Here is a 17,867-nt window from a genome sequence, read left to right as displayed (position 1 = left end):
TGTAAGGCAGAGGGGACAGGGGATCTCTGCTTAGCAGAGAGTGAGGAGGGGAGGGGGAAAGCAGAAGGAAACCAGGTGGATGTTGCTGTGCCTGCAAGTCTCTTCCAGAGCTGCAGCCAGGGAGCAGAGGGGAGGGCCCAGCCCTGCTGTGCAGCAGAGAGCCCTGCCCAGCCCAGAGACCATGCCGGGATGCTGGGGGAGTCTGATTTAACTTAAACCAGAAAGGAGTCTGGGACAGACACTGCATAAACTGATTTAGCTCAAATCAGCTAAGTCTGACACTACATTCAGCTGGTTTCAGCCATTTTCATACTGGTTTATATGCACTGAATATCTCTTTGTTTATAGGTTTAAACCAGTTTCTGATCACTTAAAGTGGTTGATGTGTAATGTCTATTTCTAGCCAGGGAGTTTAGATTGGGCAAAAGATGACTGGCCCGATCTAACTTAGTTCACCTGATGAGGTCACTAAGTTGGGCTAACCCATACCTGATCTAACCAAATGTGTGTACACCTTCAGAGTGCAGCCCCAGAGTTGGGAAAGCGCAACCACTCACCCCAGCCCTGGACTATTTTTCCTACTCCCCTCACCCTCAGAGACCCTTTCACCCCCAGATGGACTACCCTTCTCCATGGACCCACTAGTTTCCAATCCTGCCCACCAATCCCCCCAATCTGACTTAGGCTGCCAGCAGATGTTTAGGGGCTGAACTCTAACTCATTGCACTTTACATAAAATACCATGAGTTAGAGCAACCCTTGCCCTGACTCAACAGACATTTGCCTGTTGGGTTGGGGGGTGAAGCTCAAGCCTTCCAGCCCTGGCCAGCAGACAGGGGCACTCTGGAAGCGTTTGAGGAGGCTGCCAAACCTCCCCTCTCCCCACCAGCTCCATTCCACACCCCACAACTCCAGCCATGGCAAAGCCAAACCAGCAGCTGTGAGCTGCCCCTGTCAACAGGCTTGAGTAGAGGGTGGGAGAAAGGGGGCTCCCTTTCCCTACCCTGGCTCAAGCCAATTGACAGCAGCAGCTTTCAGCTGGAGTGGTCATCATAGAAGACATTCCGGTTTTCTGCTACTCTGTCCTCTGTTGATACAAAACTCAATGCCTTTATGTCCCCTATTTTTCTCTTCAAGAAAAAAATAGGGGACATAAAGGCATCCAGTTATATATCAATAGAGAACAGAGGACAACCCGACTGTCCTCTATGCTGGCCACCCTATTTGCGGCTGCCAGCTCGGCTTTGCCACAGCCAGGGGTCAGGGGGGTAAAACTGAACCCCTTGTCTCATGGGCATAGCCTGGCTCCCCCCAGTATCCCATCTGGGGTAGCTGGATGGGGGCTGTGAGGCAAGGGGGCTCCATTCCACCCCACCATGGCTCTGGCCATGGCAAAGACTGCATGCTGCCTCTTCTTCCTCCCCCCTCTCTCTCTCCTGCTGACAGCCCAACAAAGGCATGAAAAATTAACCCTCAAGGGAACCTGAACACAAGTTCCCTAACATACTCTGTTCTATAGTGCCTTCAGCTAATCGCTGATTTATCGAGGGTTATTGTTTCACGTGATCAGCCATTTTGAAAGCACTCTGCAGCCATAAATGTATGTTATGTCACAGTTGTACACAGCTTTCAGGGACCAGAATTTGTGAAAAATGCAACTTAAGTAAGCGTCCTTAGATCATGTTTCTGGTGCAGCTCCAAGCACTGGTAAACATATGCACAACTGGGACCTGATTGATTATGCAAACCACGTAATCATAGATCAGGTCCCAGGACTGTGCATGCATGTCCTGAAAGACATTGCAATGTGAGCCTTGAATAGTTCTTCAAATTGGCACTAACAGAAGACCTGAAGTTGGATGTCTAATTTGTAAGCAGAGGTCAAGACCTGGCCTGCAAACAGAGCTTGTATCCAGAGGAAAGCATTTGATAGCATTTTCCTCACTCCTTCCTTACCTTCCCCAGTGTTGTGGATTTGGTTTAGATTTCCAACAGTCCTTCTGCCCCAGAGTCTGAAAATGTTCAGATTTCATAGTTTCATAGTTGGTAGGGTTGGAAGGGATCTGAGCAGATCATCAAGTCCGACCCCCTGCCATGGCAGGAAAGAGTACGAAAATTGACTTTACCACTTACCTGATTTGAGCTGTAGTGCTGTATGCTGTGATCTAAGTTGCAGCTCCTTCAGGATATGTCCTGACCATAGAATTCTGTTGCCACAGCTGTATTGGTCAGGGTTGGGATTCCTGACAGGCATGGCTTCATCAACAGAAGGCCCTTCTTGTGTAAATTAAAGCAAAACTGCACTTTCCCTGGGACATCTTCACTGAAGACCTCAGAGTGGGAGTGGTACTATAGTATTATACTGATACAAGAGTGTTTGCTGTGGCTGTTGATTTCCAGTCAAAAAAAATGGCTGTGACATTAGATGACAGTGTACTTGGGGTTTTAAGTAATTTAATTCTTCTAAAGTTCTTGAAAATATTTTGCTGAAATCCTCTGCTCAAAAGTTACTCCTGAACAACTGAAATGGAAGTGACACTGGTGGTGACCCTAAAGTAAAGAACGTTAGTTTTCTCTTGAGCACAAACACAGATCCCTTATTTAAAAATGAAATAAAAATGTTGTCTTCTGGAGAAATAGCTTGAAAAACTAAACTACAACTCTAAAAAAAAATACAGATTGTTGGGCCACCATTACAGATAAGTGTAGTTTATAAATAATGCTAAATAGCATATTTGTTCCATTTAGCAGTAGTACTCAGTGTAGAATGCTACGTAATCAATAGCCAGTTTGACCACATCTTTTAACAAACTGGTTTGCTGTAGTTGCAATTTCTGAGCAATCTGGATGTGGCAATTATGCCCCTTGGTGCATTTTCTATTTCTCATGCCATCACTGATAAACTTTATCGCTTTTAATTTGCTAGGGAGTCATTGATATAATTAGGAACAGCATAAATGAGGGCAGCGTATCTCAGCTGATGATGAACTAGTCAGTTAATTTATCATAAGAAACTGTAAAGGTTTCCTACCAGCAGCTGAGATCACTTTTTATCCAAGACTAGCTCTGATGAAATGCCCGGTGCATACACTTTTCATTTGGGACCATTATATTTTTTTTCTTATGGCAAATTCTATGCTCCACATATTTTTTCGTAAAAAAAAATGAAACCTGTTCTTCCATGTTTTTCCAAAGGGACAATACGAGCATTCTCTCCCTTGGCAAACTCACTGTGTTAAAAAGGTTTATGAATTGGCATCTCTCCTTTTACTTATAATCAAAATCTTTGGTTCTAGGGTTCCCAAATTGTGACACATCAGCTTGATGCTCTGTCCAGTCATTCCACAATAATTCTTTAAAATGTGTTAGGGAAACTTGTAGTAAGGGATCTGCTTTTCCACTAGATTAAATCTTGTATTCCACAGACCTTGCTGCTTGGAATAAAACATGTTAAAAGGTCATCTTTATCCATTTGTGTGGACTTCGTGCTTATTTTGCCCCCAAAATATTCTCCATGATAAGTCCCAAATTGCTTCTGAGATATTTGTCAGCATGGCTTACTGTTTGCAGCATTACAGACTTACAGACTTACTACCAAGAGTTGAATCAGTTTGGTTTTGCAAATAGTGTGTTTGTGAAACTATGTAAATAATTGATCAGTCTGTGTGTTTCTTTCTTTTTTTTTACAGTACTCTCAACAATAACAACATCACCCGCATCCCTGTTACCAGCTTCAACCATATGCCAAAGATCAGGACACTGTAAGTATTAAATTTAGATATAAATAGCAATCTAGGATGATAATAACTGTCTATGACTTGATTATTTATCCTTTTAATCAGTAACTGTATTAAAATATTTAAAAAAAAAGGAGTGAACTTTAGTAAAATCCTTCAACACATATTTGAAGCCAAAAAAGGCAAAACTTTAAGTTACCTCATTCCTGTTTTATAAAGGATTATCTTCTTATCGGGTGAGAGCATATTTCAGTCTTTACCTAGTTTAAAAGGATCATGGTTCTTTAGGGGAAAAAGATCTAACAAGTAAGCCTAGCTGCTGTTATACTGGTATGTCAGCTATGAAATTTAGCTGAGCAAATTTACTATAGGGTAAGGTCAGATTCAACCTGTTTTTATAGCATCATAAAATGACCATGTATAGTCATTACACTTTTACCAGTATAAGTGACTGGAACCCAATCTAATACCTGTAACAAAACAGAAAATCGGCACACAAAACCAGTCTATACCTGAACAGAAAAAAAGTTTGGCACACAGAAACAGTCTATACCCAGAACAGAACAGAACAGAAAGAACAGAAGTTCAGCACACAGAGACTGATTTAAAAATGATGGAACCCAGTCTAAGATTTGCGCCACCCCCCCTCAATCAAAGGTAAATGTGTGTTCTGTTCATTACCAATCTAAACTACTCCAGTTACAGAAAACCGTGTAATTTAGATCGATTCCACCTTGGGCTTTTTGAATGTCTGTACCTAGCCATCAATAAGTAGAGCTGGAAGGGACCTCATGAGGTCCTTTAGTCCAGCCCCTCCCCCCATACCGATCACAAAGTGCCAGGATTATTATAAGTTTTAAATGAGGACGTTATTTGACCCAAGTTTTTGATCTGGGCAGGAACTTATTTATTGTTTTGCATAGAACAGATATCTCAAATAACTTTCAGCCCAAAATTCAACAGAAACAAAAATATCGATACGATGGCAAAATGATTTTTTAAAAAGAAAAACAAAGTAGTTTGATGGGGAAAAGGGTAAGCTGATCAATATTTAATTTTGGTAAGATTGAAATGTTTCGGGCAGGTTGATTTTTTAAAATATTTGTTCAGTTTTAACATGAAAAGTGACTTAAAATTAAAAACACAAATCTTCATTTAGGATTTCTTCTGAAAAAAGTCAATGAAATGGACATTTCCACAATTTTTTCCTCAAAAAATCAGCATTTTCCAATAGAAAATTTCGAGTGAGAAAGTTGTGATGGGCTCTAATAGGAGCTAAATTTGACATGATGTATTTTTTTGGAGGAATTTAGAGCAAGGCCTTAGAAATAAAATACAAAAGCTAGTAGCATTAGCTTTATGGCTTCTTCCCACCTGGTGATGTCCAAAATATTAAACAAACAGTTTCAGTGGAAATCACATTTAAACAAAAGCCTGTTTGGTTTTACTCCAAGTGCAAAACTAGCCAAGATGTTTTTACTCCAAGGTGCAAAGCAAGCCAAATAGTAGCAGCTTGTTCAAATTAGTGGGAAGCAGAATGCTGTGTGTGTGTGTGTGTGTGTGTGTGTGTGTGTGTGAGATCACACTAGACAAGTTAACTGAGGAAAAATATCTCTTAATTGTGTATATTGACAGGACTGGTATCGGCGATAACCATTGATTTATATTTATTCTTTTTCTTCTTTAAAGGATGGACATTAGCATATTATAATATAACTGATTGATTAGAAGTTATATTATTGTCCTTTGGAAGTATGTTGCAGGAGGCAAGGGTTATGTCCTATCCGTCTCCCTTCCCATGGTCCAGAATATTTGCCTGGCTACTTCCGATCAATCAGTCTTGTCTGTTACCAGAGCTCAGTGCCTGCTGCCATTTTTCCTTTAGTTTAATTTCGGAGATGGCTTTGTATATAGCTCCCTGGAGACTTACACTGACTAATCCCCTTTCGCTGTAATTAAAGAAAAAAAAAAGGAAGGAAGTCATAAATGGGATTTATAAAGGGAAGCTTTTATATTGAATTCTGAGAGCCACATTTTATAGAACATGAATGCTGACCCACTCTAAAAGGATTTGCTGGAAATTTAATTTAGAATCTGTGACTAAAAGGGCACCTTTAAAAACTAGCATTTGTATTCATTCACCTTATGTTCTATAAAGGTAGTTTCATCAATATCAAGTGGCATGTTTCAGTCTCCAAAGGCTGCCAAACAACATGCAACACCCTTCTAAACAGTTCAATATAAGAATAAAAAAGCTCTGCATAAGAGGGTAGAAATATAATAAAACTGTTTAGTTTTTCATTTTTACCTTCCATCTGTCAGAGGCAGTAAAACCATCAAAAGAATAATTAATGTAAAATAAACATATGAATTGATAGTATTTCTTGATGTCTTTCAGCTCAAAGCTGGAATTGTTCAATTTTTCCCGATCACCACCATCATGTCTCACAAAGATGATTTCTAAATAATAAAATAGCTTGGCATAGCCTTGAGATGATTAAATGTTCTTGAACATCTTTCATTCCTATTTCTGGATAATCTAGCTTTAATATTAAACGTCTGTTTCGCTGAAGTAAGTGGTAATGCCCCTTTTCAACCACAGAAGCAATACATCTCTGCACAATCAAGTTAAAAATAATTTGCTTATTGTTCTGGTGGGTAAAATGTTAATATGAAGATATTAATTGGGAGAAGCACACTATTTTCTCTTGTATCATGTTCCTGATTTATTTTTCTTGGTAATTTCTTCCTTTTATATTATACATAATCTGAACAATACTGTTGAAAAAAAAATATTAAAGAAAACATGTTTTCCTCTAGCAATAATGGCTTGAAGTAGGGAGGATGAATTATAGTACTTTAATTCATCAATTATTGATTCAAATACAGTCCATATGTATATCCCACCCACATTGTTGCTGTCACTGTGCGCTATCCTGTAAAGTGAATTTGGTCTCAGTTTAGTTCCGGCTGGCAGAAATATCATTGCATTGAGCCATTTTTGTTAGCACGTTGAACACAGAGTCCAGGGACTGAATGAGCCTTGAAAATGACATGCCCTACATCCCTTAAATATGCTTTGCAGTTCCCTATAGATGGGGTTCCCTAGATAGACTTCCCTGTTGGGCAGTTGGGGGTGCTTATACTCTAGATGACTGTGGATTATTTAGCCTGTGGATAAGTAGCCCTTTTTCTCCTCCCTTTTGTTTCCCGTCAAGGTGTTCAGTCCAGCTCCCTATAAGAATGAGACTCATGTTTTGTTTTTTAAGGAAAGAGTCCATTCCATTAGGGAGGATGGGTGAGGGAAATTAAAACCTGTCTAACTAATGTGACCTTTTAAGGAAAAGTAAAATGTACTAATGTAATTGTAGTATTTAAGGAATTCTTTTTAAAAATCAGCTCTTGTATGTTGATCTGTTTTGCCTAACTCTCTCTTCTGTTGTTAAGTTTTATTGATCTTTTAGCCTTGATTGGAACCGACAGGAATTAGTTTGCATTGATCTGCTTTCCTTTGCTTTCAACAGCTTTATTTATGCTAAGCATGGTCCCTGTATTCATTTCCTTAATAGTGAGTCCCCTGCTGTCTCTGCATCTGTGAGTGACTGCTGAGGTAGAGCATTACTTTTTTTTTAGTTAAAGGGATACTAAACATACACCAAATGACTTCAGTCTTCTTGATGCACACAAGAGACTGATGTGCCATACTTCCCAACCACAATGGAAGGAAGCCCTTTAAAAACATTTTTACTATATTTGTTAATTTATTTATCAAAGTTATATTCCTACAGGCTACATGGTTAAGCTTGACAGCTTTGTTTACAATGGGTTCCCCTCCAGAGGCATTTCCATTCAATCCACAGTTTTATATGCTGCAGAATTTCAGTGCAAATGATATAAACTGTGCTAAAGTCAGGGTTCAACTAGAGTAAGAGAGTGGATTGAAGAGGGATTCAGTTCCCACTGGTAAAATACTTAAGCCAAGAAACTGACTATACAAATGTAGTCATAAAGCAAACTGGGGGAGTGGAAGAACAAGATGCTTCCTTCTTTCTTCGTCAGATTTTTGTTTTACGAGCCGTTTCTGTAATATTGCCCTTTCTATAACAATAACAGTAGATACATGAAAAATAATAAAAATAAAAATATTTTCCCAAATATTTGGTGGACAATCGCATCAAAGTTTTGCAACCTGTAAGAAGATTCCTTCCTCTTCCTTTTTAAAATCTTAGATGAAAGATATGTTTTATTTTGTACTCTGAAGGTCAGAATATATAAGCACTGCTGAGCAGAGCATGGGAGTGAATTTGAGACATGAGGTTCCTTTACTGAAAATATGTCACTGGCAACCCCCAGACATACAAATCTAGGGACTGTCAGCTCAGGCGCCACCACTGATCTAAACTGCTGCCATGTAATATGAAGATCTCTCAGACTGATCGTTCATTTGTTTTAGAGGCAGACAAAGCTAAGTCCTGTGTGCACCAATTGTATTTTAAATGTAATGTGTGGTATATGAGTTAATCGTGCTTTGTCTAATCCGATCTTTGCAGGGTTTCAGTATGTTTTATTTATTTGGTCACATTACTACAAATGAATGACTCATTAAAAGGATTGACATAATTAGGTTTGACCTAAAGTTTGTAGTAGTTTTAAAAACGATCAGATTTGTCCCTAGCTGCATCTTACCTTGAAGAGGTGTGGTTTTTTTGTATTTTAAGATTGATAATGTTTCCAGGAGTCTTTAGTGCAAATGTATAAATGTATATCTTTTCTAACTGATTGCCTGGCTGCTTGTCTTGAAATGAAAAATCCCTTCTAAAACCATAGTAATTAAGTGAAATTATAGCATGTTAAAAGATATTGGTTTGGGGGGTGGGGGCAGGGAAGCATATTTAGTTGCTTTTGGGCAAATTAATATATACAAGAAACCCAGCGCAGAACTGAACACAATATCAGCTACACCATTGATAAATACATTTATGCGGCAAGTTTTCAGCCTAGTTTTGTAGCTTCCTCTGGTGACTGCATAAGCCTCCATTCTTTTGGATGTACCCTTAACACTACCTCTTATAAAGTTCACACAGTCCTTTTCAATGTAATATCAAAAGCTAAATGATCAAATGGAAGCACCTTCAATTCGGTGTCTCTCTTATCCCTAATCCTCAAGTAGTCTCAATTGCTACAACTGCCCTGTACTTATTTAACTTTCTCCTGAAGGAAAACCAGACTAGTACTAGTTTGCTGTGTTTTACCACTAGAACACGACATGCAGCTGTGATGTGACTCTTTCTCTCTGTTGCAGGCGGCTTCACACAAATTTCCTGCATTGTGATTGCCACCTGGCGTGGCTGTCTGACTGGCTGCGTCAGAGGCGCACTATTGGGCAGTTCACGTTCTGTGTAACACCTGGGAACATGCGGGGTCAGCTTGTGGTGAATGTTCAGAAGAAGGACTTTGTCTGCTCTGGTAATGATACTAATTATTCATTTATCTATCTTCTGCCATTTTCATAATGAAATTCGTACACAAACAGTGAATGGAGTATTATTATGTTAGTCCTATTTAAATGTCATTCAGTGGCAGCGGTGGTTTGGTTTACATCACTGCTAAATTGTTTGGTAATATGTTAAATTATTCTGATTTGTTCCATCTTACATGAGCTATTGGGCTCTGTTAATGACTTGATTCTCAAAATCTTTTCAAACTGTTCTATTAGAAATTATTTAAATGTGGAGGAACAATTAAGAAGTAGGAATTTGGCATTTCTCAAGGGAACATCTCTCCAGTTTCTACAGTTGACTAGAATACAAAGAGGATGAATTAAGAACGTCTAATCTGTGTTGACTGATGAAGGTGCAGTCTACCAGTCAGGAAGTATATGTTTTGTCTCAAACTCCAAAACAGATTTTTTGCATGCCTCCCAAGCCATGATACTTAACTTCATCATCTAAATTTCCTTATTGGTAAAATGAGGTTGATAATACTTACCAAACTCCCAAGTGAATTGTTTGTGCATGTGTGGGTGAGTATATGCACATGCATATGCACACAACCCTATACAAATATAAATTAAGTAATGTAATAATACAGAATGCTATAGATATCATTATTTATTCAAAGGAAACTTATTCAGAAGTTGATTTTTGTGTCCATATGAGTTTGCACCTTTGGCTGAGTGTGATTCTTTGGTATATGAGATTATCTCAGTTTAAGTGATAATTACTCTAATAAAATATAAAACCTGCTGTAAATGTTAACACAATTCTATCTGGTAAGGAAGTATCATTTCCCTCAGTATACGGGTGAAGAAACTGAAGTTATAAGGAGGGTGAGTGCCTAAAGTCTCAAGAAAAGCTGTTAATGCTAGGAATAGAACACTGATTCTTGATTCAGTGCTCAGACTGCTACATGCCCTGCATTACAAAAACCTTCATTATATTATCCACAGTTGCTGGCAGCATTGGCAGACAGGCTAGCCAAGGACTGAATGAGCTTACAAAACAAGTTTCCCCTCCTCCATTAGAGGTGAACCTTGAAGAGTGAAGGATGTTAGTGTGAGAGCATGCAGGAGCTTGAAATGGCATTGGTTACAATGAACTGGTTCTCTTGGCTTCAGTCCTCCAAACTGTCCATTTAGCCCCTTACAAGTAGTAGTAGTATATGGGAAGGAAGGAGGTGTTTTTATGATTGCATGAGTATTTCTGATGACATTAGGGGTTGGGAAAACTCCCCTGATTCAAAATGTGATATGTGCACAAAGGTTTACAGGAGGAAAAAGCCACCATGAAATTGACGTCAAAGTGTTTATAACTGTCTGCAGGTGGTGAGTCCTTTTTTGTGTGTTGCTTGCCAGTCAGCGTAATCTTGTGGAGGTGAACCACATTTTTTTAAAACATAAAAGCAACTGTGCCTATCTGAGTACAGGGCTGAAGAATGAGTCCTCCTGGGGACTTAAAGACTGAAGCAAACAGCAGGAAAATGATTTTATTAGCAGTCTTTTTCTGCTTTAGATACTTGATGCCTGACTGTATGCCCTTACATAGTTACAGTACAAGTACCTCTGATTATAGGGCTTTCTAAACAAAACCAAGGAAAAGTGAGAACTATGTAATGGAGAAGGCCCCAAAATTCATGGCATGTTACAGATGCACAGAAGAAACTGTGACCTGATTTTCAAAGGCATTGAGCACCTGATGTTTCTGTGAACTCTGGGATGCAATAAATTACAATCTAAAGGAGAAAAGGGTTAGAGAAGTAACAGGCTGTCTTAGACTGGGGGGGGAGGGGTGAATAAAGGCATGTGGGTAAGAAACCATTAGCAGTTAACAAGGCAAATAACCAGGGTCACTCCTTCCCTGTAAAGAAAAGTTTTGAATGAGTGAAGAATTCAACCACTGGTGCTTCAGGAAAAAAACAATACCGTGCAGTGACACACAGAGATGTTTACATGAGGAGAGCTTAGTTAAAGCCGGGGTGTGTGGCATGCTACGGGCCAAGACCTGCCAAGTAGACCGCAGTGTGTGTGTGCGCGCGTGTGTGTGCGCGTGTGTGTGTGTGTGTGTGTGTGTGTTGTGGGGGGAGGGATTGGTCACAGGTGCATGGTGTGGTGAGGGGGAAGTCTAGGTGGTATGTGGCTGGAGAGACCCATGACTCACCCTGGAGCAGTCCATGGGCCTGTGGTCCCCACTGGTGCAAACTTCTGGGTTCAGCCCCTGCCCAGAAACTCAGTTGAACTGAACAGCCCTGGGCTATGCAGTTCTAAAACTGGAGGAGTTAATTCCAAGGGAAAACTGAGTGGTGACCTCCATTTAATTTTCACTTGTTTCACAAAAAAATCTGTGAACATAATTTTCTGAAAACTCACAAAAGTAAGAGTGCTAAAGGGCATCTAAAATTCCAGCTCCACTGTGGAACAGGCCAGCTTCCCTTCCCTGAATTTACAAGCTAATTTAATTAGTATTTGCCTATGAGGTTACCAGATCTTTACATTGAGCTATTTCTGTTCAGGACAGCGCTGCACAGGGTTTATCCCTCTGAGAATACATTTTACATAATTTAAGGTGATATGAACCACCGTTACAAGCCACAAGCTGGTGCTAAAAGGCTTTTGTGTATCATAGTGACAAGCTTAGTGATGAGATAAAATACACTGAACCATTGTGTTGAGGGTATATGTTCAGGGTTTGTTTTATGGCAGTAGGCAGTTCTTCAGAGAAGAAGAAAGATCTTTATGTTTCTTGCCCTTTTTTGTCCACTACATTAGGGATTTCATCACAGGCTTCCCAAGCTTGGTGCTAGTAGTGGCAAGAGTAAAAACGGATGCAGACTAAAAGCAAGTCAAGAAAAATTTTTTAAAAATAAATGTTAATTTGGAGTAGAACAAATTACTTTAGACTGATTCTGAGCACTTTTGCGTGGCCCACTTTCCATTGCAGAACACATTTTAAAACTTGCAAATTTGTTTTACCAATAAATATGGAATCTGCCATATTTACAAGAAATGAGGATATACTTTAAGAAACTACATTATTGACATGTGAAATGCTGCCAGATGTTTGCAGCATTGCTACTGCTTGAACCCCAGTAGTTTGACTTTCTCTCTGATGACTTTTCTATAGCACCATGTTGCCTCTCCCACCTGGCAAACATTAATACCATTAAAAGATTGGCAGGTGGGTTATAGGGACTAAGATACAAATGCACAAAGGTATGTACAAACTCAACTCTCATTGATATCAGTGAAAGCTAGTGTCTAAATACTTTTGCAGAACGGGGCCTAAGGTTTCAAATCAGAGTGCACAGTTTTTGCATTTTAATTGAATGGTTTGAAAATAGTGGTACAGCTCCAGAAAGACTTGGTTTGGTCACACCCATGAAAGATTGGCTATAGCATAAGAGAAAATGTGGAAGATTCATTTGTGCTTAGCAGCATGGAGGCAGGCTTGCAAATACAGCTTAAGAAATGTCTAAGTGGCTTTGTGGTACTGAGAAAGGTAATTAACATGATGCGAGCAGGGCTTACGCTTCAGTGGCAAAAATATTTTGGCATTCTTTTCCTCTAACGCTTCATTGTGAGAAATCAATGGAGAAATGTTGGGCGATTTATTAACTATCTCTTAATCTACCACGCACTTCTCTCTGGCTATTAAGACAACCTGTCTACTCATCATGGGAGGGTCTTCTCCTCTGGAGCACTTATGTTGGAATAGCCTTCCTGGAGCTCTGCCTTAATGCCATCTGTTCTCAAATTAATCTGGAAATGCATCCTTTCCCCCATGCAGCTGCTTTATTTAACTCCACAAAATGTTTTGTGATTCAGTTAGCACTTAAGGCACTACATTAAAGAAGGGAGTATTGTATTTTCAACCACAGGGTGATTACACAAATTGATGAGTTACAAATAGTATGACAAATTTCTCCTATCTCCTTCTACCACAACCCTCCAGCTCACTGCCACATTATGGAGGTAAAGACATAAAACACCATGCAAAGACTTTCTGTCAGCCAAAACATCAGCTTTGTTTAGATGCAAGGGAACTGTTTTTTTTTAAATAATCTTTGAGGCAATCACAGAGGAGGTGTGTGTGGGGGGAGAGGGGACAGAGGGGTGGAGTAGCTTAGCTTAGTTTATAGCACCTGGTTGAGCCTAACAGTTCATGTTTAGGCCCCAAACAATGTTTAGGTAGTACACGGCTGAATTATTTCTTTCTATCCCTTTACAGTAGCTATTCTGTTTCCTTTCCCTAGGCCCTCTGAATTAATTCTTTATGTGAATTTGATTTGTGGATCTTTGATTTCTCTTCTACCTGCTCTTTGCTCGTTCAAGGTGAATTTAATCTACATACTGATCAGTTACATTAAGTCACAAAGCTTTTAGTCACCAGCTTTCATGCATTTGTCAGCCGTTGCAATCTAGCATACAATGGTTTTATGAAATAACACAGGCAAAGGGGTATTCCCCTGCTCTTGTCAGTGTTCTGTGAGTGATGCACTAAATGACCCCAGCTCAAGTGATTTTATTTTCATACTTTAATGGATCATTCAGAAATTTCTTATTGGGTGTATCTACACAAGACATTTGCTGCACAGTTGATTAATTAACTGCCGTAAATGTCTCAGCATCTACATGTATACCTTTATTAGGGCACAGAAAACTAATAAACTTTGCAGCAGGTTAGTACTTGTAAATACTGAGTAGTAATTGTAATGCAAGTACTACCCTACTGTGGAGTTTTTTCATGCAGCAGCACACATGTAGATGCTGACCCATCTGGCTGGAGAATGAGGGTGCTTCAGTACCGGGACTGCCTGCTGGTTAGTCCCCCTTAGTGAAGCAGTTTTGTGCCTCAGCCAGCCCCTTTGCAGCACACTGACCCTGGTCAGAACATCCCTGCTGCAACCCAGCTCAATGTGTGGCGGTCTGGGTACATGTGTAAACCGCATGCCCGGAAGCTTAATGGAACATGTAGACAAGTCCATTGTTTTTAAAGTGCCCGTGTGAAGAAAATATAAGAAAAAAGGTCCAAAGAAATAGTGTTGCATATTTAAATAACTAAGAATAAAACAACTTCGATATAAGAGAACTGAACTGAATATTGTAGATTAATATAATGAGCTGACTAGTATGTTTTTGCACCAGTGTCTTCAGTTGAATAGAATCAAAACTGCTCAGGTGTGTGACCTTGTTCATGATCTGCTTATTGGTAATTGAGATAGGTAATAAAGGAGTTCTCTCATTAACTTCAATGAATGTCAGAATAAAAGGGATTTTTCTATCCCAGGAGCTGGTACCAAGTTCTAAATAAAGGTGTTCTGAAGTATAGCAATGACCTTGGACTCCTAGGTTATTGATGCAGTTTTGTTATGACACTCGCCATTCATAGACCTTCAGTTTCTCCTAGGAAAGTCTCTGCTCTCTCAGTAGAAACCACTAGTATACATGTGTTCCGGATCTTTCTCTCAAAGCAAAAATGACTGCTCCAGAAGAAAAATAACCTGGGAACAACCAGAGTTAAATCACTCCCAGAAGAGTTTCTCCTGGGAGAGCAAAAGTATATATAAACTACACTTCTGAGAGAAGCCACAGCACAGTCCTTCAACATCTCATGGTGCTTTGCTCCCCTCCGCCCTGCTGTCTGAAGACAAAATGTCATTCAGGGTGGAACAGAACATGTTCCCCTCATAATACTGTGTTATGCTATAGGGAAATGCAGGCTGACTCTGAGCAGCTGTGTCAGCTCATCAGGACTACCCTGTGCCATCTCTCTGCAGGCAGACTGAGAGAGGTGCACAGCAGGCTGGTATGTAGCAACCCCTGGCTTTGCAGCCTCGGCATTGCAAACTCTCTGCTCTTCAAGGGCTCAGTATTCAAATGTTTATTCAGGCATCTCTGGGTAACTTTTTCTACCAGGAGAACAAACCCAGGAGAATTCTCCTAGATCACTTGAATGTGTTTTTGCAGCCACTATTTGTTACCAGTCTCTTGAAATCTATTTTTAGTGGGGGACCATTAAAATCATAAATATAGGGTGAATTCCTTTTTCACAGAACCAGACATACATTTTCAGGGGAGGAATAGAAAGAGTTGCTAATATAAGTAATACCAAATCTTCATCAATTTCTAAGATCTCTTTGAAACTAATTCAGAGTTGATTTATGACTTCCGTCTTCCAGTGGAACAATAGGAAATTTAACAACATGTAAATTTAAATATTTAATTTTGAACTGCCTCTTCCAGGACAGATTTTCCTTAATGAATAATGAAATGGGAGTTTGAAGGGAGGGAACTTGAATTCATAAATTGTTTCCCCCTCCCCCACTTCCATTAAGATGGTAAATGTTTTTTCTGGTTTCTGATCCTTAGCCCCGTCTTCAGGGAAGACTTGATTTCTGCTTGCATACTGCTAAGAGTGCAAATAAGGAATAACCCAGTTGAGCAAGTCTCAAACTTCTATGGGCGGAGAATCAAGCTCGAAGAGTTAAACTTTCAATCCGTTCTAGCTAAAGCAGTGGACGCTGATTATAAGGGAATATTGAATTGATACAAATCTAATTTGAGAAGCTAAACTTCCTGGTTTGGATGCTAAAACTGCAACTGGAGTTTAAAGAGATACACACATTATGCTCCTGTTGCCTGACTTGCACTAAGAGTCCCAGCAGCATGGGAATTAAGATGTTTTTCTTCTTTTTAGATGAGGTCAAACAGTGCTAAGAACATGGCTATTAATTTCTGATCAGGACTGCTAAAGTCCCTAGAGTAACTTAATCGGTTTTTTCCTCGTTCCTTTGTGATGTATTGCGGATGAGAAAAACAATGAATAACTACTACAAATGATTTCTCAAAAACAATCCTCAGGCCAGATAACATGCAGAGAACAGTTAGGAGATACCAAGAGGGTTTTCATTTAAATCCCTCTGCGCAGCTTCATACCTGTATAATCATAAGCAGGTCCACTCATTACAACATGGCAACATGTTGCTGTGAGGTACTGACAGCTGATAAGGAAGAGGGGTACAAGCCTATAAAGGAAAGGAACATACCAACACAGGAAAATAAAGGCGGAGTGATAATGGGAAGGACTATTGCCTGGAGATTTCACTTTATCTTGCAGGCCTTGTCACTACTGAGCAGCAACAATCCTTTTGAGGGAGCAATGAGGGGAAGGAGAGAGTATAAGCCCCTTCTCAGTTCACCTGCATCCAATAGCAATGCCCCCTACAAATTATGCGGTTGTTAATGGCTGGAGAATACAGGGGAAGGTTGAGGAGGATAAGATCTTTTTTTAAAACATAAGGTCCTACTACTTTGACATCCTCTGTGCAGAACTTTCTCAGCTCTTTCATCAGTGAGTTTAACATTGGCTCCAACTTTTACCCCTTTCCATGAGTTATCCATATCGTAAATTAGAATAAAGTGTCTCTATTACTGCCAGCTTGGATTACTCCTTTTGAGAGCAACAATGTTCCACTTCCTGAGAGCCATTTTAAACCTGATCCACTGCAAAGTTAAAGGATTTAATAGTGTATTTGGCTTTTGTTTTAAAAAGGCTTTTTTTGAAAATTAAGATCTGAATCTTGTCTTGAACATCTTCAGTGCCATTTTGATATGATTTTGTTGCCAGTAGCTATATAACTTGGCTCTAATTTAAAGATGCTTTTCAGTGCTACTTATTCTTCACCTTAAGAATAAGCCTTGTAAAGATCTCACAAGATATTATTAGTGTGCTTGACCCAGGAGATCATTCATAGAGACTTTTCATCTTAGGAACTATGGAGAGACTTCTCTGGCAGAATGGCAGGAAAACCTACTGGGGGGTGGGTAAAACACTAAATCATGTTTTGTGCTTGAACTATTACTAATATTTTATGAGTGCTCATTTTGCTTTTTTGCTTTCAAGTATGTGCTAATAAAATGGCTAGATTTGACTGCAGACAGACTTGGAACTATGAAAATTATTTGGCACAAGCATTGTTGGTTTGATCCTTGACCACATTTTGGAACTTTTAATATATGGAAATAATACCAAGTGCAAAATTTGTACAAGATGCAGGGCTGTGCTTTGACACCCAGCTCAATAAGCTGTTGCTGGAGTGGCAGAAGGTTCTGGCCTCTTGTTCTTTTCTTCATGCAAAGCCCTAAAGCAGGAAAAAGGGTATTATTAAAAAGAAAAATAGAACGGCAACAGAAAACACCCTTTCTGTGGTGCTTCTTCGTCGCTACCAGGGATCTAGGTTTTGTGTTTGCTGAAGAAAAACATAGATTTTCTCCTTCAGAGGAGAAAAAAGCAGGAAACCATGGTTTTCCCCTTGCAGGCTGGCAGCCTTCTAGCTTACAAGGAACTGCCTGGAGAAGGAGGAGGGTGATTGGAGGCAGGGGGCACCAAATGCATGTGTGCACGCAACCATGCGTGGCCAGCATACAGCCAGGCAAGTGCGTGGGAGCAGCCCTGGTAGGTGAATACAGGTAAATCTGGGAGATGGGGAGGGGATTGGCAGGCCAGGGCTAGGGGACTGTCCATGGGGCGGGCAGGCAGGTGTGCACACGTGCGTGTGTGTATGTGTATGTGTGTGCCTGGCAAGGATATACAGGGGGGATGTGTACATGGAGAGGGTAGGGTAGGGGGCAGGTGC

General features: G+C 39.9%; 1 protein-coding gene across 4 annotated transcripts in view; it reads left to right on the top strand.

Moving 5' to 3' along the window:
- Positions 1–17,867, top strand: part of SLIT3 (slit guidance ligand 3) — a 1,179,950-nt gene that overhangs the window by 716,400 nt on the left and 445,683 nt on the right. For all 4 annotated transcript variants that reach the window (XM_019506517.1, XM_019506518.1, XM_019506516.1 and 1 more), the window contains 2 exons: positions 3,690–3,761; positions 9,040–9,203. In XM_019506517.1, coding sequence (XP_019362062.1) covers positions 3,690–3,761; positions 9,040–9,203 — 236 coding nt within the window. The remainder of the gene's footprint in view (positions 1–3,689; positions 3,762–9,039; positions 9,204–17,867) is intronic.

Source organism: Gavialis gangeticus, unplaced genomic scaffold (genome assembly GCF_001723915.1).
Source record: "Gavialis gangeticus isolate Ggan-Ray unplaced genomic scaffold, GavGan_comp1, whole genome shotgun sequence".
Taxonomy (NCBI): Eukaryota; Metazoa; Chordata; order Crocodylia; family Gavialidae; genus Gavialis; species Gavialis gangeticus.
Note: the sequence above shows the minus strand (reverse complement) of the source record. Positions and strands in the feature narration are given on the sequence as shown.